General features: G+C 36.3%; 5 protein-coding genes across 18 annotated transcripts in view; 3 read left to right on the top strand and 2 right to left on the bottom strand.

Annotated features, from left to right (window-relative positions):
- The window catches only part of LOC100120752 (F-actin-monooxygenase Mical), a 62,154-nt gene extending 56,794 nt beyond the window's left edge, over positions 1-5,360 (top strand). For 5 of the 13 annotated variants that reach the window (XM_031928102.1, XM_031928074.2, XM_031928121.2 and 2 more), the window contains 5 exons: positions 430-571; positions 774-945; positions 1,030-1,139; positions 1,234-1,407; positions 1,531-2,469. In XM_031928102.1, the coding sequence (XP_031783962.1) occupies positions 430-571; positions 774-945; positions 1,030-1,139; positions 1,234-1,407; positions 1,531-1,841 (909 nt within the window). In that variant the 3' untranslated portion in view covers positions 1,842-2,469. Of the gene's footprint in view, positions 1-429; positions 572-773; positions 946-1,029; positions 1,140-1,233; positions 1,408-1,530; positions 2,470-2,899; positions 3,205-3,612 lie in introns of those variants that run through there. The other 8 variants (XM_032601488.1, XM_031928112.2, XM_031928096.1 and 5 more) reach the window with 6 other exon arrangements.
- On the bottom strand, positions 4,836-7,645 carry LOC100680071 (serpin B6-like). The gene is given in 7 exon segments (XM_031925885.2): positions 4,836-5,789; positions 5,904-6,054; positions 6,124-6,273; positions 6,347-6,358; positions 6,457-6,638; positions 6,722-6,974; positions 6,977-7,645. Coding segments are annotated over 7 exon segments (1,230 nt in total). The 5' UTR covers positions 7,325-7,645; the 3' UTR covers positions 4,836-5,655.
- Positions 7,646-7,806: 161 nt separating this feature from the next.
- On the top strand, positions 7,807-10,561 carry LOC100680000 (caspase-8). The gene is made up of 7 exons (XM_003424990.5): positions 7,807-8,192; positions 8,364-8,963; positions 9,046-9,317; positions 9,382-9,577; positions 9,650-9,775; positions 9,841-9,978; positions 10,036-10,561. The coding sequence occupies exons 2-7, from the start codon at positions 8,396-8,398 to the stop codon at positions 10,242-10,244; spliced, it is 1,509 nt and encodes a 502-aa protein (XP_003425038.1). The 5' UTR covers positions 7,807-8,192; positions 8,364-8,395; the 3' UTR covers positions 10,245-10,561.
- Positions 9,815-13,893, bottom strand: LOC100120842 (GDP-Man:Man(3)GlcNAc(2)-PP-Dol alpha-1,2-mannosyltransferase-like). Of its 2 annotated transcripts, none has more exons than XM_032601489.1 (2): positions 12,397-13,360; positions 9,815-12,299 (listed from the first exon to the last, which is right to left on the bottom strand). In XM_032601489.1, the coding sequence occupies exon 2, from the start codon at positions 12,255-12,257 to the stop codon at positions 10,791-10,793; it is 1,467 nt and encodes a 488-aa protein (XP_032457380.1). In that variant the 5' UTR covers positions 12,258-12,299; positions 12,397-13,360; the 3' UTR covers positions 9,815-10,790. The 2 variants fall into 2 exon arrangements, with proteins under 2 accessions (XP_032457380.1, XP_032457382.1); XM_032601491.1 differs by having other exon boundaries at positions 10,650-12,299; positions 12,375-13,893.
- On the top strand, positions 13,363-22,421 carry LOC100120869 (rho GTPase-activating protein 1). The gene is made up of 9 exons (XM_001604412.6): positions 13,363-14,102; positions 17,371-17,478; positions 17,581-17,724; positions 18,262-18,661; positions 19,297-19,395; positions 19,483-19,670; positions 19,871-20,071; positions 20,146-20,252; positions 20,331-22,421. Exons 1-9 carry the CDS (start codon positions 14,054-14,056, stop codon positions 20,502-20,504), a joined length of 1,470 nt encoding a protein of 489 aa, XP_001604462.2. The 5' UTR covers positions 13,363-14,053; the 3' UTR covers positions 20,505-22,421.
- Positions 22,422-22,498: the final 77 nt, after the last annotated feature.

Raw genomic sequence — 22,498 nt, 5'->3', positions numbered from 1 at the left:
TTTTGTTTGGTTCGATCCTTGTTAATGCTTATTTTAATTTGATGCTTCTTATATTTGACTTTTATTTTGTGTGTGCTGAAAGTTTACCCTGGATACAATACTTAGTACCCATAAATTTTTCTGGTGACAGTCATAAGCCACTTAACTCTTATACAATAATATGTATACTTGATTCGATTTTAAAAAATGTGAACCAGAAAAATTCAAGCGTTCACGTTAGGTATTAGTTTGTTTTACAAGTTTTCTCTAACAATACGAACCTAATCCCTTTTTTCAACTATAGTTGAGTTTGAATTGTTCACGGCCCTTTCTCACTACACCGTTTCCGAACGTTTGCAACGTTAGCTAGTTGACCTTGTAGTGACAAAGAAAGCCAAAGTGATCCTTTGCGAATCACGACAGACAATTAATCACTTCGTATGATTGCAGCTCGACAAATTGAATCCGCAGTTCGACAAGAGGCCGAAGAGCGTCTGCGAGGGAATGTTGAACGTCGGTAGCTTCTTCATCGAAAGTCCACCGCCAGTACCACCGCCGCCGATTAACTACACAATGCCCACTAATGTTTCTGGTAAGATTTTTTGAGTAAATTTTGTTAATCATTTTTGTTAACTAATACGTTCGGTTAGTTGCTATGTTAACACCCCATCAGAGGTGAGTCAAACTCTCAGTAGAAGTGTTTTGGAAATCGGTCAATCTTCAGAATTATGAACAGGAAAACGCAGCTTTTAAGATTATTAACAACATCTTACTTTCTTTTGCGAATTTAATAGATGTATATGTCCTTCAAACAGACGACAGCCTGTCCGACGAAGATTCGAAGACAGCTGCACTGTCTATCTCGCAACTAAACAAAACTTCTAATACGGCCGACGGCTCGTGCAATAGTATTCCGCGGAAAGTTAAAACTGCCAAGCGCATGGCCAGACAAGCGCAGCTTAAGAGGTTTGTATTTATATTAAATAATGTATATACCCTTAATCCGTGCTATCCAATTCGAGTCTCAAACTAACTTGTATAATCGCGTAGGTTGAGGATGGCTCAGGAGATTCAGAGAAAGCTCGAGGAAACGGAAGTGAAGCAGAGAGAACTTGAGAGCCGAGGAGTCAGCGTTGAAAAAGCTTTGAGGGGAGAAGGAGGTACAAATCTTGTTTATCTATACGAAAGTCTTCATCGCAAGACGAATAAGTAGTCTTTGATAAAATGATACGATTGTTTTGTGTTAATTTTTAGAATGTTCTGATCGAGAGGAAGCAGACTTGCTGCGCGAATGGTTTGATCTAATGCGAGAGAGGACGGAACTCCGCAGATACGAGAAAGAGTTGTTAGTGAGAGCCCAAGAAGTGCAACTCGAAGATCGACATGATAGATTGCAGCAAGAACTTCGCGAAAGATTAGCCGATGACGGTTAGTAGAACCACTACCTGCAACGCATGTACAACTATTCGCGCGATATATTTCTAATGAATACAAAATTGATCGATAGATGTTTGTTGTAAATGTTGCTAATACGATCGTTCTCGCTTTCAGATGAGAAGAAAACGAGCGCTGATGTGAAGAAAGAAGGGGAGATCCTAACGGAAATGTTAGAGATCGTAGCTAAGCGCGACTCGCTGATAGCTCTATTAGAAGAGGAGCGACAAAGGTGGCGTAGACCCTCGTGCCCGACACTCATTGCACCCACAACTCTGACCTCTACGGATTCCTCAGATACGCAGGGGAATTCGCACGTCTCCTACACCTACATTCTTTTGGCGATTATAGTCGCATACACGCTTTCTTCTTTTCTAACCGAATTCTTTATTTCATCTCATAAAGAGTCCATCTTCTACTTTATCTAACAACACATCGGCGGTGCTGTAAATTATAATGGCATCTTCTATATATTAAAAATAAGATGACATGAAATTTTTTAATTAGTTTTCTATACATTCGAAGGAACGCATGGTTTTGAAAAGCACGTTCTATTGCTACTATTTCAATAAAATGATTATATCACTGTTAAACAGTATTATTTATTGATTGAAATCATGATTTGCGAAAGATACGAAAATTATTTTACAGCACTGCTATGATGTTTTGAATGCCAATTTTTTTATTCGCGCATGGCTTTTTTTACTCTATGCTCTGCTTATACTCTTTAAATGCTTTTGTTTTTAAAGCTATACTTATCCTAATTAATGCAATATTTTTACTATATGATGAAGAATTATTGCATTTTTACAAACTTTTTTTATGAGAACGAAGTTGGCTTGAGACTGCTTGCTTAACAATGTGATTTAATAGCATATAAAGTAAGAGCATGATAGATTTATGCACCGTGTTAAAGTAATTAGGAAAAACAAGTGCCAGAGTAGTGTACTACCCTTTATATTGAATAAGAATGTTTTATACAATATTAAGGTGGATGTGTATAAATCATGTCTTTATCCGGCTAAAGTGAATCCGGAATATTTTACGAAAAAAAAATGTGATAAGCATAATTTATAAAAGATATATCTAAAAGCTTATTTAAAAAATTAAAGAAATGTTATATATTTTTTATACAAATAATATAGAAACTTAGTAATATATATAATAAATACACCGTTATTGCTTTCTTGAAAAATTTCTCTCATTTGTACAAAGTCTAAGCTTTTCTAGTGAACGTCTATTACTGCAAAACATCTGGGGGAGTATACTTATATACAGTTCAAAACAATTCTGTTCATCGGCATTGCTGTTTTTTAAATGTAAATATATTTACCACTAAAGAAAAAAAAATCGGGTACTCTAAACTATTTCACTTTTTCAACTATATGTTTGCACTTTTCAATTACACTTTTTATCTCCAGGAATTTTTGCACTAAGTTTATTGAATAAAATTATTAAGTTTATATATTCTTTTTTTTTTTGCCAGATTCCGTCACAAGTATACTCCCCTTACTTAAATCGATACAGTAAATTTGAAAAAGGGGCAGTGATAATCACTGTGATCAATCGTAGGAGTTCATTATACATCTGCTTCTGTGTTGAATCATAACAGTCAAAACATAATACCCAATCATCAGAAACATTTACATGTCAGTGTCTCGCTGAAGTACCAAAAGAAAAAGGTGTCATTGAGAACATATTAAAAGACATAACGGGCAGAGGATTGTTAGTGAATACGCACGGCTTCGCTTACTTTTGCACTTCTGCGCAGTGCATTTGAAAAACTTACTGGTAAGCCGGCGCTTATCATTGATCAATACAACTTTCAATAGCTCACAAAAAATATGAAACAAATAAATGATAAAATTTAGGAGGTATATTTTTTAATAATAAAAATTTAACTTTACAGCAGTATATATATGCATGTTTTTATTTTTATCAAGTTTGTGTGCGAATGTCTATAAGATGATTATTCTAAAAAGAATAAGATACAATGCTTGAATTTCTTTGTTTGATTTTCATGGAACATAATATATTGTGTGTTTTCGTATTTTGTAATGAAACGTTTTTAAAAGCTTTCCTACCTATTTTGCACACGATTCTGAAATGAGTTTAATTGTTTGATCTAAAAGCTTAATTTTTTTTAACCATTGTCTCATAAAAAAAAATGATGTGCTAATGCCCAGTAAAATGTTACAGGTACCAAGACGAAGATCGAGACCTCGAAGCGCAGATGCTATCAAAAGGCCTATTAATGCCACCTGTGAACAAGCGCGGCTCCAAGTATTCCGTTTAGTATTTTAAACAGTATTGCCTATATGAAGTCGTACCGTGTGTTCACACACCTTCGTCGCCGCAACTCACTCGCCCACAGAAAACTGCGCAATTGATTTGAAAGATAAAGAAAACAGAATAGCAGTACCGCCTTTTTGTGAGCTTTCCGCGTTCTCAAATCTCCTGTTTCCTTCTTTAAAAAATTAAGGAAAAATTTTATGTGCAGTAATTTTTATATTGTCTTTGTCTTGCAATGCGAACGACCTACGAACGAATTTTTATGAACCTAAGTCGAAAGATAATACTTGAACTTTAAACGACAACCGATTTAGTTAGATTTAAGAAATGGAAATGTTTGTGAATATGTTGCTGAACAAATGGTACTACGTATGATTCAATTGAAAAAGATCAAAATCAAATGTTGCTCTCGATAACCGAATTTAGAGATTAAATGTTCATGTATTTAAAATGGAATTTTATCTTGGTATTAGAAACGTAAATATTCTATAACTCGTAATTTGTAGGGAGTGAGAGAAAAAAGTAAGCGTTAAGAAGAGAATAAATATTTTTGATGAATAACGGATGGATACGAAAAAAGCGTGATATGTATATTCTGTGAAGTGACAAAACAAAAGTCTATTTTTATGTTTGCAAAGAGACTGGTATAGTTATTTAAAAAGATAACAAAAAATATTGATTGTTGTAAGGAGTAATTATGTAAGTCACTGTATAGTCAATTTTATACGCAAATGATGAATTGATAAAGATTGAAAAAGCAAGATTTTTTGGTCTTTGACAAAAGAGAGAATCATATAATTGAAATGAAGTGTTTTATGTTGATACACAATCAAGAAATTCGTCGAGAATTGATTTGAATATGTTAAATAAACAAAAGACTTTGTTTAAATTAACTGATTTTATTACGCTGTCATTCCTTTGGGTATACATTCGTAGCTTTAGTTTTAAATAAAGCAGTGATAACTGGAATTAAAGCGATGCGCATTGTGTGTCCGATGTCTATTCAATGTCGAAGTGTCAAGTGGACTTGAAGTAATCATCAGTCTCGGTAACAGTGCTAAATAGCAATAATTTACAACATAATAACTGGTCTAATCAATTTTAATTTTAAACTTTTTTTAAAGCACCGGCGCTTAATTAAATGTATGAATGGATTTAATCATGGAAAATATGATATGAAAATTTAACGATTATTCCCGTTCGAACGAACGATATCACATCGTCTCGTAATAACGTAATTCATAGATATAAAACCTAGTCCAATAAATAAAAGTCATAATAGTTTCTTTTTGTGGAATAGAATATAAATTTGTTGCCCAACAAAAATAAACGTCAAATTTAATACTAGATAATCTATACATTAATAAATGTTAGAAAAGTAATAAATTACATAAGATTTTATTTTTCATTAAATGGGCACACACATGTACATATTTATAAATGATTTGTCATTTATTAAACAAGTAAAAAATGCTGTATGATTTGTACAGATTAAGAAATATACAGTCACAATGTAATTGTAAGAACCATACAGTTAAAACGCGACTAAATGTAATTGTCAAGACTATTACTAACATGACGTGAATAGCCAAACATTTTACTTATGTTGCCTATCACTATGCTAATTTTAATAAATGCTTTTATATTAAAATATATATACCTGTAAAAGTTATTGCATTTTTAATAATTCTTAAAATCCCCTTTACTTTTATAAGAATTAAAATTATAATAATTATACATATTGTTGTATCTAAATTATTAAAATTATTTTTACATTTTTCAACAGTTAGAGACTACACAGTCTAACTTCACAGTCCTATACTTTAGATAAATCGCTTTTTCGCAACCAAGATATGATCAAATAAGTTTTATGATCAATTATACATATCAATTCATAAAATAAGCGTTCTCAATGTTTGAATGCTTATCTAAGTATGAAAATTAACATAATTAATACTTCGGTCTATAAACGCATCTGCTAAAAAGCGTTACATTGGTACTTTTGTGAACTATTCGGTACAGAAATGGTCTGTCAATTTTAAATTCCCGAATTTCCACTGAACCACCACCTGTTACAGTTAAACCTATGAATAAAAAAAGAATGATCAGAGTAATTAGGACACTAAATTCAATTATTTTTAATAGATCACACATATGTATGTATGTATGGGCAATTTATTTTACATTAAGTAACTTACGTGTGACTGCTACAGCTTCTGTTCCTTCTTCATTAACTACGATGAAAGCTTTCTGAATAACTTCAGAAACATGCAAACGTGGAACAAGCACTGGTTTAATCGATATATCTTTGAAATTTGCTTTATCAGTAAACATTGTAGGCATACCCAGCTAAAAATTGTCAGTTGATATTAATAATTAATTCGATTCTAGAGATATTTATCTATCTTAATACCATACTTTTATGAGATTCTTTTGCAAATCTATAGTAGTTTCAATTGTAAACTTTGGAAGACTAAGATTTACATAAAAAATGTTCTTATTAGTATGCATGTAACCCGTGGTATAGTCTTTAGAACTATCAATCTTGAAATCTTCTTTATAATTTAAGATTTACCTTGTCTAGATTATTTTCAATAAACTTCAAGCCATCAATTTTGTTTGGCTTTATTATGACAAATACGAAATTGGAATTCTAGAAAAAAAATCGAATTGTCAAAAGATGTTAAAATAAGATAAGTAAATTACTTCAATAAGATTAATTTTGCCTTGTATGGTATTCCAACACATTCAGCATCTACAGCATTTAGTTCTATGAAATGCATTTTTTTCAGTCATATGAACCTGCATTGTTTTTTCTGCGTCAATATGAAATTCATCCATGCTTGTTAAAGCTGGATTAAACTTATGTTGCCAATAGGCCTTAAAATATATGACGTTTAGCAGCATCAACTTTGTTGTAGGTTCAATTGGTTCTATCATCAAATATATGGACATTATATAAATGAACAAGTATCACTATGGTATAATAACAAATTAAAATTAAAGTATTACAGACTTTTTGGTGGTAATATCTCTCTTATTTTGTCACATGTCGTCTTTGCACACCAATTGTTCACATATCTTATTACATTTCTTCCGTCATTAACAAAATCCACTTCTGTGATTTCAGAATGGAAAATTGATTCCATAGCTTCTTTGTAACTATCTCTTACAACAATATTCTTGTCAATTAGAAGTTTATTTGCAATCCCGATTTCACTTTCACTTTTCAAAAACATTCTATCTTTGATTTCATTGCTTCTTTCATCTATATACTACTTACATCCATCGTTTTAAGCAAGTACTTGAAGCTTTCCCAGTAAATGCTGGCAGGTAGATGGAGAGCGCTTTTCATTTCCTCGGCAGTCTTTTCCTTAGCACCATACGCGCACATCGAGAGGACAACGTGAGCGCTCAGCGCCGAACTAACGAAATTTTTCTCTTGGCCGTTAGAAATGCTCTGATTCATACACCAACAAACTCTATTATTTATATCAAAGGTAATGTACAAAAAAAGATGTAATTGCATATACATATAAACCTTGTGAAAATCATTGGTGAATTCGTATTCGTCCTCGGAGACATTATTACTTACGTACATTCTATAACGTTGAGACATCGTGCAGCTTGCTTCAAACTTTCTTCTTCAAAGCTGCATAAGTATATATCTTCAATTTCTTATCTATGAGCGAAAGAAAAACACAGAATAGAGAATGTGTAGGACTTTAAGTTATAATAAAAACTGCTCGTATACATGACAACATACATGACCGTTTGACGCCAATGACCGATTGAAGCTGAACAAGAGTGCAAACGTGCGAAAGAAACAAAAGTCGAACGTCGAGCGCATGGTGTTTTGAACATTGAATCCTATATACCTATATATAAACACAAAAATCAAAACAGCATTCCAAACTGATGATAATACCAACTTGACTATTGAAATTTTGCGCGGTATATATATATATATATATATATATATATATATGTGTGTGTTAAAGTCTCATAATTTCATTATAACAATCAATTTAACTTTCTGACTATTTTCCGATAAGCTTTAACAATGCGCGAGATATTAAATAAATATTTCTGTACATCTATTCGATTTCGATGCTTGAGGAAAGCTGTATAGTTTAAAAGAAATTGTACTGCAACATTTTTGCCGCCAGTTCCGCCATTTTCGGTCTCATCAGCTGATAATGCCGTGGGAGGAGCAAAGCCAGAATCTTATTTGTTATAGTGCCTTGTACTTATAATAATAAATAAAGTTGAAAGCAGCACATATATTTTTGTATTATCGATTATTGACGTGTAATGAGTCTCTATTAAATGGAGATTTTTTGTAAATCAATACCAAAAATGTGAAAAAACGAAACTTGACGGCATTAACCACTCGAAGTATGACTTTGTAAATAAATATTGCTGAAAATCATCGCATAACCTTAGTAACCATCAAAATATAATTTTTATACAGATAATTTTTTGTTGTAAGTATGCAATGTTGATTTTTATAATAAACTATATGATGAAATTCGTCAAATTCTCAATCTATAATATCAACATAAGATATTTGTATTAGTTATTTTGAAAATATGTTTATGCATATGTAAGAAAATGTAAAATTTCTTGTAATGATTATTGTTTGAATGCATTTTCAGATTTCAGAGCATAAATATTTTGTAAGGCAACAATGTCATTAGTAATAGATGCTATTTCAACAATACCAGAATCATTAAATAACGTTGTACGTTTCTCCAGAGAAAGATTCAACCCGAATGTTTTACAGGAAATAGTACAAGATGCTGACAGTTTAGATGAGATGGATATAGTGTCTATCATATTTTTATTTACTGACCAAGAAACAGAGATTCATCAACTTATTGAATTTTTACTAAACGATCCAGCTACTTATTTTAATACGTTAAGGCATCGAGTAAACTGGGAAGAAAAATTGTTAGAATCCTTAATTATTATTGGTAACATCAAAGTAATCAAAAAGTTAGGCTTTGATAACAATGAAATTGAAGCTATGAAAGTGAGATTCGTATATAATGTGCATAATGTTAGTGAAAATTTAAATAAAGTTATTAAAAGTCTATATTTTGTATGCTCAAACTTGGATACAAAAGAAGTAAGCAAATTAATTACTAAAGTCAACGAAAGGTTGTGTTCACCTGTACAATTGAATAGTAATAAATTATGGCTAGAAGTGTACATCTTATATTGGCTTCAGCAAAACTACATTTCAATCAATGAAGGTTATACATAACGTTATACATACTTCATTTGTATCACTATGTTTACTCATAATAATTAATTTATTTTTAATTATATTTCTAGACAATCCTAATTTGAATAATTTAATAGAGGATTTGAAAAGTATAGGTTGCCTGATTGATTTGCCTTTCAATTTTGAAGATTGGAAAACTACTCATAGAAACCTACAAGATTCCTCGAACACTTTAATAAATGACAATTCAATGCCATATACAAGCAATAATACATACAATCAAAATGATAATAACTCTGAGACAACCAGGATACCATGGGGAAAAAACCAGAAACGCTTATGCATTATTATTAATCAAAAAAATTTTAAAAATAAAGTGATGGTATGTCTATAGAATTTTTATCTTCATTAAAATAATAGTTATTCATGAGTTATTTGACTTACAGTACAAGTTCAGACGTGGATCTGATGCAGATGAAAAGAATTTGATTGAAACTTTAAGAGGCTGCAATTTTGAAATTGATGAACCAAAAAGAGACTTGACAAAAAGTCAAATGATTGATTTTCTAGATTCATTCAATACAGAACGGTATAATCAGTATGCTTGCATCTTTATGTGCATATTGAGCCATGGCTCAGAAGGTAAAAAAATGTGCAATTTTTGTTAATAACGTTTTGCCAAAAAATAACACAATTTTTCAAAACATAATTTAGGTGAAGTTGTCTTTTCGGATGATAAAAAAATAAGCATTGATACTATTAGAGATAAATTTTGCTGTGAAAAATTACAAAATGTATTTAAGTTTATCATCTTACAATCCTGTCAAGGAAAACAGATAGGTAATGATAATGAATGAATAATAAACTACGATTCAATGATTATTGTAAATCATACTTTATTACAGGTTGGGTAGAAAGAAATTCAGAACAAAGCACAGGGAGATTAGTTACAGATGGTCCAACAAGCCCTGTATTTTACAAGCATTTTGGTCTGTTTCAAGCTACATTAAATGGATTTGTAGCCTTTAGAAATGAAGATGAAGGTAAATATTTTCAACTCATAAATTATCAACTTAACGTTAATAACATGTAATTTTTAGGTTCATGGTTCATCCAAGATATTTGTACAGAATTGAGAATTTCTACACCAACAATAGTTACTGAATGGGTGAAGAAAGTAAAAAAACGCGTGGGTGATAGAAGAGCTACATGTACGAATTTTAAAGAAATAGAGGCGGTGCAAATTCCATGTTCAAGTGACACCATATCTGATGATTACATGATACCAAAGTATCAAGAATTTAGATAAATTTAAAACGACATGTTTTATGAATGCTCAAGTGCATCGATGTATATATTGAAGTTGATACCTTCTAGATGCATAATCCTGTTGAACATGTGCAAAAGCGTGATATTTTGATATTGTAATTGTTAAACTGCTTTTATTATATTATATAATGACCGTTATGAAAAATGACAGATAGCTTTATACCAATTTTCATATTAGATTTGTCATGGGCAATCCATTTGTATGCAGTGAATCAATTGTATATATTTTATATTTTTACAAAAATTTTATATATTTCTAAGCTTAATGAACCTAATAAATTATAAACTCAACAATGATTTTGCCTCTTTAATACTTGTATAATGAATTACGTTAGAATGTTTTTAAAATATACATAGGGATGCAAAGAATACTGGTTGAGGATGTATTGAAGCAATATTAATAAGTTTTATTGAACAAAGTATTCCAAATTTTATATTCAATGACAAAACTTGTTTTAAAATATCAAGTTTATTCGCAGTTAAAAATCTTTTGATTAAAAATATCAGTAATAAATTGGTTTATTTATTATCTTTGTTTTAGTTTAAAAAATGGTTCCATAATTTTAACCAATTCATTTTCAAAGCATTTAGTTGAAAATCGATTGACAGATTTTCTAGCAGCATTCCTTATCGCATCTCTTTCTTCAGCAGTCATATTTATAATAGAAATTATAATTTTAGTATATTCATCAGCATCTTTGGCTAAAAATCCATTTCTGATTTTGTCTTTTGTATCAATAATATCAGCCTTGGGTCCTCCAGATGCATTAGCAACCATAATTAGTCCAGCAGCCAAGCCATCAACAACACTTATCCCAAAATGTTCATTCCACATGGCATGAATACCAATGGTACCTTTCTGTATTTCAGAAATTAACGCTGCATATGGAATGTTTACTTTAAACTCAACATTGTCATTCACATCCAACTTTTTAGCAGTACTTTTCAATCCTTTCACATAAGATTCATCATCTTCATTACGGCAAGAACCTACAAGTACTAAGTGCACTTTTTTCCACACTTCTTCAGCAATGAGTGGCTTAATCTTGCTCATGACTTCTATCATTAGAGCATGATTTTTTTCCGGCCTAAATTGACTGACTGATACTATTAGAATTTCATTATTTTTCTCAGCGTCACTTAAAAGTTGCAGTTGCGTGAGCTTCTCAACATCACATGGAGGATACAAAAGATAAGTTCGCTGAGGACATTTCCAAATTGAATTAATATGTTCTTTAGTCCAAGAAGAATTGACCATTACAATATCAGCTGTTCTACCAGCTAATCCATACAAGGAAGCAATACCCTTGTAATAGCCAAGTTTCATTCTAGTGAGAATTGGATTTCTGGCAATTATGTGTCGATTGTTAAAAGACACAGATCTTTGTGAAACATGATTCAACATATCTGTAGAGATTATTGGATAATGGGTGTAAGATGCAACTTTGCAACCTCCAATGTATTTGAATATGGGATACGTAAATGCATAACCCATAGTATCAATGTAAATATCAGGTTTAAAGAGTATAAGAGCTTCCAAACCAAGCCAAATTGAGCCAAAACTTTGTGCAAATAAAGTACAAAATGGGTACATTTTAGCTTCTACCCACTTTCTTCGACGCAAATAAACAATATTGATATTGTGCTGCAGCTTCATGTCAAAAACTTTCTCTACATTAGCTAGAATCATTTCTCGATCATGGTCCAAGTCACCGGTGTAGATATAAACATGTACATTTTTGTAGTTTGACTGAAGAGCCTTAACAGCAGCCCAAAGAACTCTTTCGCCCCCGGCACCAGCGTTACAGTAGGGATGGAAAATTCCCACTGTGACCTCGTCATCTTTTCTTTCTATGTCGTGATTCTTTATAAATAACTTTTTAACGAAGATGATGAGCATCAACGGATACAAGCATAATAAAAACAGCCAGCATGTTGCCACAAATAGGGCGACTTCGATTAGCCAGTAAACTAACTTTTGTAACACAGACATCTTTGAGCAATTTCAAAATACGTTAGCCTCACTGAAGAATTTCTGCAAATAGAAAATACAAATCATTAGTAAAAAAAAAACGCAGTGATTCGGATGAACGCAAAAATTTAACATTACGAATAAGTATGGCCTTGTTTACATTTCAAGCATAGTAAGGTTTGACGTGTCTACTTCCCATCACTGACGGACGCGCCTGTAGGTATATTTTATAAATATAACCTAACTTTAATCTCCAGACTGGTGGGTAATGCACGTTCAATTAGATTACCGCATGCTCATCTTATCCAAAACTTTTACAATATATAATTGACTTCGCCGGCGTCTGCATATCACCAAGTGATACCGCCGCGATTGCAAAACAATATAAATATGTATCTACACCTTCATGCCACTGACACGGATGCGAGCACTGATGCTCTCTTTTCATACGCGCACGGCGCACTCGTAAGTATTGTGTGCCGTCATCATGTGGATTGTGGAAGCGAAGCTCGATTTTTCTCGAGCTGACAAAAGTAAGCACTTTGACAGACTTGGAAAAACCTCTACGAGTCTTTATCTATAGAGGTGTATATGTATGTACGTTTCGTAAGAGCTGATAAGCAAAGCACGTTTCTATTATAAGCCATATACGGCAGCAGCGCTGGTGACGAAAATTCGCTTTGCGCTTTACATACTTATATTGAAAACGACATTTCGAAGCTATATAGACTTAAGTGTGTTATACTTATTCGTTTTGGAGTTAAGTACGGACGGGGCAGACGTGAGACGTGAGTCACCAAAATCAAGCCGCCGCAGCTCTGACTCACGATAAAGAGAGAGCATCGAATTCGGAAAGTCGCGACACGTCATCACGATAATCCCAAGGCGCGAGTCAATCGGATATCAATTATTTCATCATAGCGAAATTTATCCGCTAAAAATCTGCAGCAGCGAAAAATCGAAGCTCGTGATTCAAAACAAACGCGTCGGTCAGGAAACGCTCTCGCGACGGTCATGAACGAGCGCAGCGCACGTACCGCGAAGTTTACCGCGAATATCGAAGAAGTCGCGCAACGGAAAACTCATTCGGCGGTGCTCTCTAGCCGTTCCGGCACGATAAACATACGGGCATACGCCATACGGCAGTCAAGAGTATATAGAGAAAAGAGACGGAGCGATAAGAGCGAGTAGGGGAGAGCGAAACATAGAGGGGGCCACAGAACAGAACAGCAGAGAGCAGCAGCAGGAGCAGCCCATAACGTACACTATAACACTATACTCGCGCGAGCGAGAAAGAGAAGAAAAAGGGAGTTGACTCGCGGCTGTGGCGCGACTCCTCGGCGTAGATTTCGCTGCTGCATCGCAATTCGCATTGTGTGCTGCTGCAGTGTAGTACACTCGATGAAAGTACGACGACGCGTTTTCTCTCCGTCCGCCGTCCGATAAGCGATCAGTGCAGTCTGCTTACAAACTCTAGTAAGCTGCGGAGTGCGCGCTGTTGTTCTCGCGGCTCTCCTGACGACAATCCTCTCGCGGAAAAAGGTGATAAGTGCGCACGACGACGACGACGACGACGATGACGCTGGCCGCTGCCCTGCCGTCATCAGCAGCAACGGCCGTCGACTGCTGCAGCAGCAGCGAGGGATAGACAGCTACTACGGATATACGCAACACATCATCCGTACGATCGTGCGTCCTCAAAGAGGCGTGGGTGCGAAGCTGCTCCGTTTTTCTTTTCGCACATCTGCGCCTTTATCGAGGGGAGAGAGATAGAGCGAGGAGTAGGACAACAAAGGGCTGGCCCAGCGCCTTGAGACATGGAAGCCGATTATCAGCCTGCGCTCAGTCCCGCGAAAGTTTTGACAGGTGAGGAGGTGGGAGAGTGAGAGAGAGAGAGAGAGAGAGAGAGATGACCATTGTGTACCTGGATGTTGTGTTGCGAGTGAGAGTGAACATTTTCTTTTTAGCCTCGCGCTCTCTGTGTTTGGCAATCGCGGTCGTCCACCTCGATTAGTGTACGTACGTACGTAGCCAGTTTTCCTCTGTGTTTCAGTCAGTCTGACTGCCAGTGAATGTTATTGTTTCACTGGCTTGGCATTTCCATGATTACGCTGGCAGTACGTAGAGGCTCTGAGGAAGTGAGTCTTGAAAGGTGTGACTTTTATGTATCAAAGTGGATACATAGTAGTGGTTCATAGTAGTGGTTCATAGTCTATTGTTTGGATGAAAGAGCTTGGGCTTGAGGGAGACTTAGAGAATAACAAGCGTGCTTTGAATGCTAGACAATTGGTTATGAGTCTGATGGCTGCTGTTGCCATGAAAAAGAGTTGCGACGAATGAATAATATTGTTAAGTTGCTTGGATCCGATACGCATTACATTGAATGAATGAGTACCACTGAAGCCACCCTTGTGATTTCATTTGTTTTGGTTACTCTCAAGTGGAATTTCTAATGACTACAGTGTATAACAGTCGTATTGATTATCCTGCTATCAAGTCAAATGTGTTCAGAATATTACCCACACTTTCCGTGGAGTTTCTGTGTACTAATAATTCAGCATGCATATTGCTTATTATACAGTTCTGCCCACACGCGTAAGCTGGAGTATCGAATCTTTTGATCTGGACAGGCTGCTTAGATAATTATTGTATCAATGCGAGCACATGACGTAATATTTCTTGGGCATTCCCACAGAAAATTGCAACACAATTTAGCATCTGTAATATAATGGGAACACACCTACGCTTCGAGCTTTTTCACACCCACTTGGAAGAGTAAAAGAATACCGTGATAATCCATTAGAAATAATTCCAAAAAACGTAATACCTATCCTATCAAACTGTCTCCAAAAAAACGTCAGCTTAGATTTCGAAATACCCACAACGCACACCTTTTCACAAGCTCCATAGTGTACACACGGCGACACGGAACCTTTGTCTCGAAACATAATGACACTACACTACAACTGTACATTCCGTGAAGAGAAAAAAAAATCGCTCAGAGTCAACATTGAAACGACCACGGATAAAAACCATTGAATAGCTATACACATCGTCAAACTCGTCTCTCATCCATATTTTTATAAACGGAAACATGAACGTATGCATTTTTTTTTTCACGGCCTCCGCGCCGCTTATGCCTCCAAGTGCACGATTTTTATTACGTGCCCCGCACGATCGAAAGCAATTGCCGCGCGCGGCAGTTCAATATTCTCCCGAATAGCGATAAAATTGAGTGCAGCCGCCAAACGGCGAACGAGTATATAGATGTATACACGTAAAAGTATAGACATCTTTTGAGGCGCATACTTTGGCTTTAATGTAAAATCAATTTTAATTGCGCGATAAAAGAAATATAAGCACCTGTATATACACGTATAGCTATATGTATATAAGCGGCTGTATCTCGGAAATGGCATATTGCACCTGTATAGAGCTGAATGTTATTGTGTCCTACATCAACGAGCATTGGTCGTGTTTTTTTTTTTTTTTTCGGGAAAAACGTTCCTTTCGCAACTCTGCGGCTATTATAACAAAAGATGTAAATCAAGTGCGTGTCCTCAAAAAGAAAGTAAATGTATATAGTCTGTAGTCATTACAAACCCGTTTTTATCTCGACTGCGCGCCGCGCGAAAGTGATAATACAGAGGCGGCCGATAGTAGTACAGGACGACGATAAACGCGCATGCATGTTCGCAGTTAAAATTAAATTTTCTCGATTACGCTCCGCGTACGTATACAGCGAAAGCAATAGTTTACTACTACTTCCTACGACGCAAATAGAATGAAAATCAAAAATTCTCCCCGCACGTTTCCCAAAAAGACACACACACACATTTCCCCGCGAGACGCGTCGACAATAATTCACTCGTGCTTCCTTCCCTCGCGGAAAAGAGGAAAAGTAAAGAGAATAAAAAGGGCCGCACACCCTCATCAATGTTTCCAGCGCGATACCTCCTACTTGTGCACCCACATCCTTTCCTGCATCTGACCACAGAGAGTGCGAGAACGAGCGAGTCGCGTCGAGGGCTGTGGGGAGGAAGGAACTGGCGAACGTGCAGCAGCGCGCGCCGCCGATCGCCGGAAGCCAGCGCGGCTCTCTCGTTGCTAATGCAAGACGCGGCTCGCGCGATTTTTCCTCTATACTCCTCTGCACTGCCGATTGTTATATAGCTATATGCCTGACCATAGCCACATGTACGTACGTGTGTGCCTACGTACATGCCTCGCCTTTTATACGCGCGAAGAGATATTGAGTGCGTGCCGGGCGTATAATACGATTTAGATTCGACGAGAGCCGAGATCGATTAGTGTCGCGTTCGCGGGCCATCCGTTCGGGTCTTCTTCTTTTGTTTCTGCTTCTTCGACGTTAAATCGCCTTGTGTGCGGAGAGAAGGGTACACGGTATGGAGGAGCTTTCGCTGCAGCTGCGATAGTTCCTGGTATCCGTTCTGGAATTTCTCTCCTTATAGAGTGACAATCGCGCGCGTTTATAGCGTGATTTAGGATTTCGTGCGCGATCAGTCCTTGATCTCTTCTCCCCGGATGACGTGAGTACATAGTCTTCTTTTCTCCGTGTGTGCGTGTGTTGGTGCAGTAGCTCTCAATTAGCTAAAATTAGATGTGCAGCTGCGCGGGAGGAGGACTCTGCCCGCTATTTAAAAGATTCGATTTGATCCCCGCGCGCGCTGCATAATGTACGAGTTTTTATTATTACGCCGATGCCGCCGCTCGCTCTCTGTGACCATTTTCAGAGAAACTCCTTGAAAATTTCGTAGCTCGCGGCTGTATAGGTGTATACTTTACTGACCTATTGACAAGCGCGCACATTATTGTATAAACACGGAACAGCACGTGTGGCGGGTTTTCGGCACGTTCGAACCGCAGCATCGCTGCATCGGTACTTATAGCGCGTGTGGGAAATCGGGGCGAAAGAAAGCGCCGTGTTTGAATTTTCGCACCAACGCCGTATAACTTTCACGCGAACTTGCGCTCGCGATAAGACAGAGGTAGAGAGAGAGAGAGAGAGCATATAATTATCTTTACGAGTTACCGCTGCGATGTGGTTGTGTGTGTCAGTGATATTAACGATGGATTTATTGGACTGATGGGATGACTCTTTGTGTTGTTGCAGCCGTTAATAATGAATCCGAGGACCCGTACCCAAGTCTGTCCGACTTCCACGACTACGAGCCAAATTTGGAGTTCGACGACACGGAGCTCCAGGCGACCTCGACGGCCTGTACGTATATGTATTGTAAAATATAAGCTAAGCCAAAAGTCAAAAGTGTATATGCGGCTAACGGCGAATTGCGCAATTTCTCTCTCTCTCTCTCTCACGCAGCCGTGCAGCTTCTAGAGGAGAAACTTGACCTGACGGTGGGTGTGATAGGCTCGGGCATCGAGTATTTGGAAAGTCCGGTGAGCGACGGCACCATAGAGGAGAACTTTGAGAAGGAGCTCGTCGATGCGCCCGTCATCGAGACTGGTACGTATATATATATATATACACACAATACATTATAAATTTATTGCATTGGCAATAGCTTCTTTCCGCGCGATTTGTCTGGATAATAATCTCTGGCCTTTGTTTTATTGGCCGCGTTTACTGCCCGCGAGAAAGTGCGCCGACTCTCGGTTTTACGGGCGAATTTCGAGAGATGATCGATAAACGCCGCGATCGAAAGTGAAAATCGTCGCGCTCTCCGTTCCGATTCTTCGTGATCGTTTTCTTTTTTTCTCGCTGTATATACAGGCATATAATTGCATAAACGCTGCTGCTGCTGCTGCTGCGCTTATCTTTCCTTGATTTCAAGCATCATTGCCGAATGCCGCGCGCTCTTGCATAATGACTCTAGTACACAGTCGCGGTCCTAGTTTGAAATGCAGCGAGTCACGAGCCGGTCGAATCGAAAGAGAGCCGCTCACGGATTTCAAAATGTGCGTGTTATGATATTGTAGAGCGGTCGCGTTTGGAAATGTTTTATCCTCCGTCCTTCGAAGCGAATAATTGACGAAATTTCAGCGGACGACTTGGCCGCCCTGGACACGGAGCTCGCCGACGAGGAGGACTACCACGACATAGCCCGGCTGGGCATCGTCGAGGTGGTGGGGGACGACAGCGCCGGCCGCAAGGTCATCGTCGTCTCGGCCTGCAAGCTACCGCCCGTTGGCAAGGAGGCGTTCAATCACGCTAAACTGCTGCGCTACCTCACCCACACCCTCGACACCTTCGTCGAGCAGGACTACAGCCTCGTCTACTTCCACCATGGGCTCACCTCCAAGAACAAGCCGCCGCTCTCCTGGCTCTGGCAGGCATACAAGGCCTTCGACCGCAAGTACAAGAAGAACCTCAAGGCCCTCTACCTCGTGCACCCGACCAACTTCATCCGGATAGTCTGGCAGCTCTTCAAGCCGGCCATCAGGTGGGAATCGCTCCTGACTTTTACTACTCTGCGGACTCTGAGATAGGCTTACTCGAACTTTCAATGGTTAACGGAAGCGCTGCAACTTACGAGTGGCATGAGCAGTCGGGGAAATTCGGATGATGCCTTGATTGTTTGATTCGAGCTCGACCTGAGTCACTCTCTCTCTCTCTCTCTCTCTCTCTCTCTCTCTCTCTTTGCTCGAGAATGAGATGATGCGCGTGTGCGCCGATTTAAAAATAAAACGCCAACTGATAAGCGGTCTATCTTTTCGTTGAAAAGGTACTCGAGCTTCGTTGCTCCGTAGGAATTTGTAAACGATCTAATGAAGCTTGAAAAATGTTCAAACTGCGCTTTCTAAATTCACATATTGAGCTTACAGTAACGTTTAAAATGCGTATGTCTCTGCATTCTGGCGTAGCATCGCAAAATCCTAAGGATATTTTTCTCGAAGAACTTTTTTTATGTAAATTAACTGGAAGAGCGAGTTTTTTACGAAACGATTTTAGCTCTTGCTTCATACCAGTGTTGCTATAAATAATATTCATGCAAACTAGTGAATTCTTTGAAAATATAAAATGTATAGAAATGATTATCTGCTCGCGACGTTTCTTAATCCAGTCTTTTCTTTTCAGTGCTAAATTTGGTCGGAAAATGATGTATGTCAATTATTTAGATGAATTGGCTCAGTATATTAACCTTGACCAGTTGATAATTCCACAGCAAGTGATAGAGTGAGTATCATTACTTAACGCGAGAATGCTATACGGAATGTTACAAATATTTGTTCAGCAATATTCATTGATATTATTCTATTTCAGACATGACGAACAACTAATGTTGAAGAACAAGAAAAATCTACCAACAAGTCCACCGCCGAGCTCAATAGCGACTCCAGTTGGAACGACACAGTTTGGAGCGAGTCTTCAATTCATCAAAGAAAATAACAGAGGAGACCCTATACCGCCTATAGTACGACAATGTGTAGAGTTTCTTGATACACCTGATGGTAAGGCTTGTAATTTATAAAATAACCCCCTGAAACGCACTATTAAAAAATCACGATCGAACGCCTTTCAAAGATTTTGTAGCAGTGATTTTTTTCGTTTGATTAGTCAAAAAACAAATGACACGCGTAAAATAAAAGGAAAAAAAAATGACCCAATCATTGATAATGCTATTCGTTGTTGACTAATTTTTAAATTACAGCGTTGGAGACTGAAGGCATATTCAGAAGATCCGCTAATGTAGCGGTAGTCAAAGAACTTCAGAGCAAATGTAATCAAGGGTTACCTGTTGATTTCCAAGGCGATGCGCATATAGCAGCGGTTCTTTTAAAGACCTTTCTTCGGGAGCTAGAAGAACCGCTGATGACGTACGAGCTGTATGATGAAATCACACAGTTCCAAAGTAAAAATTATCATTTTGTTAAGTCACTGTCAACCATGCGAATATATGACGAATTTTTTTTCTTGTACTTTCAGCTCTATCGAAAGACGAACGTCCAAGAAGAGTTAAAATCTTAATACTTGAAAAACTACCCGAGGATAATTATCAACTACTAAAATACATAGTTCAATTCTTATCTAGGGTAAGTTACTCAAAGTTTGCTGTAACAAAAGTTAATTTACGACATTCATACTAAAAATCGTATTGCGCATTGAAACAGGTAATGGACAGGTGCGATCTGAACAAGATGACGTCCAGTAATCTCGCTGTGGTTTTCGGTCCAAATCTCGTGAGAGCGCCACCCTCGCGGGGTATGTCCTTATCAGCGATCGGCCCAATCAATCAATTCATCGACTATGTGTTCACCGACCAAGATAAGATATTTATAATTTAAAAGTAAATGTATAGTTGCTTGTGAGTAAGGGCCTAACTGCGCTCCGATTTAAGCCTTCTGTACAGACTTTACTGTGGCTCACTCGTAATTTTTTTCAGTTCATTGAAAACTGTTTCAAGCTCAATTATTTACATTCGATTGTTGATAAGCCATGAGAACTTTTTCGTTCCACTATAAACAAGTTTAATGAAATGAAAAAAATTAGTTTGGAGCTTCTTTAAACACGAAAGAATCCTCTGTTGTACAACATAGCAACAATGATGCCTCAATGGATAAATAACGAGATTGTTGGTACAATTGTTATATTTATAAATGTCTTATACCAGTGATTACTAATGAAGAAAATCTATTAGATGTTTATATTTTTTAATAACATTTGTTAATTTTTAAATCTTTTCCATTTAACGTTTAAAATATCTTTTTAAAACTCATTTTAACACGATATTTTTATCTACTTGCCGTAAAAAGAAGACAACTTATAGTATATGAGCAAGAAAAAATGGAATCATTTTGAAAAAGACATAATTTATGCACAATGTAGGTCGCTACTATTGTCTTAAAAGTATGGAATTTATCAAGTCCACAAATTAGGTTGAGGCTGAAAACATCGACGAGTCTTGGAGGTTTGTACATTTACACGGAAATTGACGACCGCATACCAAAGATATATGAAAATGTCACACGATTGTATGTAAAAAGTAGTATTATTCAAATGGTGTAATTAATTCTTCATAGGTATTACATGTAATGCAGGATGATTCCTCCAAGATTTTATTTACGCAGTAGAAAGACGCAGGTCTTTTTTGGCATTTGGTTATAGATAAATCTCTGATCTTTTTTTCTTATATCTTTTCATTTAAGATCACAATATCAACATTCCATGTCAGTTTTACTAAGCTAATAACCCGACTAATTTAATACAGTCCAGACTCATATGAAATATACATAAGTCGAGTCATTAACTTTTATTAAAATGATCTATTTATCGAAGCATCCTGTAATATAAATAATAACTTGTACATAATTCAACGGTGTATAAAATTATAGTTTATAAGGCGCCTAGAACTGATTTTTAATTAAAGAAAAGAATATAAGAGAAGATACTTTAATATAAAAATAGATGAATACGAATATGATTATGAATCATGCCGAGATATGTCTATACGAATACAGGAAATGATAATCGAAGTTATATGAATTTTTTCAAAATATTCTATATATATATATATATTATAAATTTTAATGATAGTAGGTTTAAACTATTGTAAAACGTTTTTACTTACTTGGCCGGAGAATTTGTCACATTTTTTTAATCCGATTACACATGAATGTACGTTAACACCAAACACACTGAAGATTATATATGTTTAAATTCAATCACTTAATCATTGTACGCACCTAATCAAGGCGAATTACTAATTGTAACAGTGCGTTGCCTCTGAATCACTAGCCATTCCTTTTGGTGATCTAAATAAAAAAATTTGTATAAAAAAATGTAAGATGTCAGATTGTTTTACGGTGCATAAAACGTGCACAATAAAAAAACTTCACTGTTGAAACTACTTATTTTTAACTGCCTGTACAAAAAGTAATGGGTTGATTAACTTATGTAAATGCTCTTTTTAAAACGTATATATATCTCGAATTTTTGAACTATATAAATAAAACAAAAATACAAATTATAATTATATATTCAAGTAACTCTCCAGTGGATTCGACTATATTTTGTAAAAAAATCATTATATTTTAGGAAGATATATACTTTTTGTATAGGTAGTCTGGTCTGCATCAGAGTGAATTGTGTCTATAGCGTAGTTTGATACATGCACGACCCATGTATATACCTGTGATAGTTGCACACTGTATCACCTCAAAAATCCGCCAATTCGGCAATTAAATAAGTATACATAACAGCAATGGATGTGTTGTTTATTATTTCAGGTAATAAAACAAGCGTACTTCAACAATATGATTTATTGTTCTTTTTTTACAAT

This window comes from Nasonia vitripennis, chromosome 1 (genome assembly GCF_009193385.2).
Source record: "Nasonia vitripennis strain AsymCx chromosome 1, Nvit_psr_1.1, whole genome shotgun sequence".
NCBI classification, from domain to species: Eukaryota; Metazoa; Arthropoda; class Insecta; order Hymenoptera; family Pteromalidae; genus Nasonia; species Nasonia vitripennis.
The sequence above is the reverse complement of the archived record's forward strand: the minus strand, read 5'-3'. Positions and strand labels throughout refer to the sequence as shown.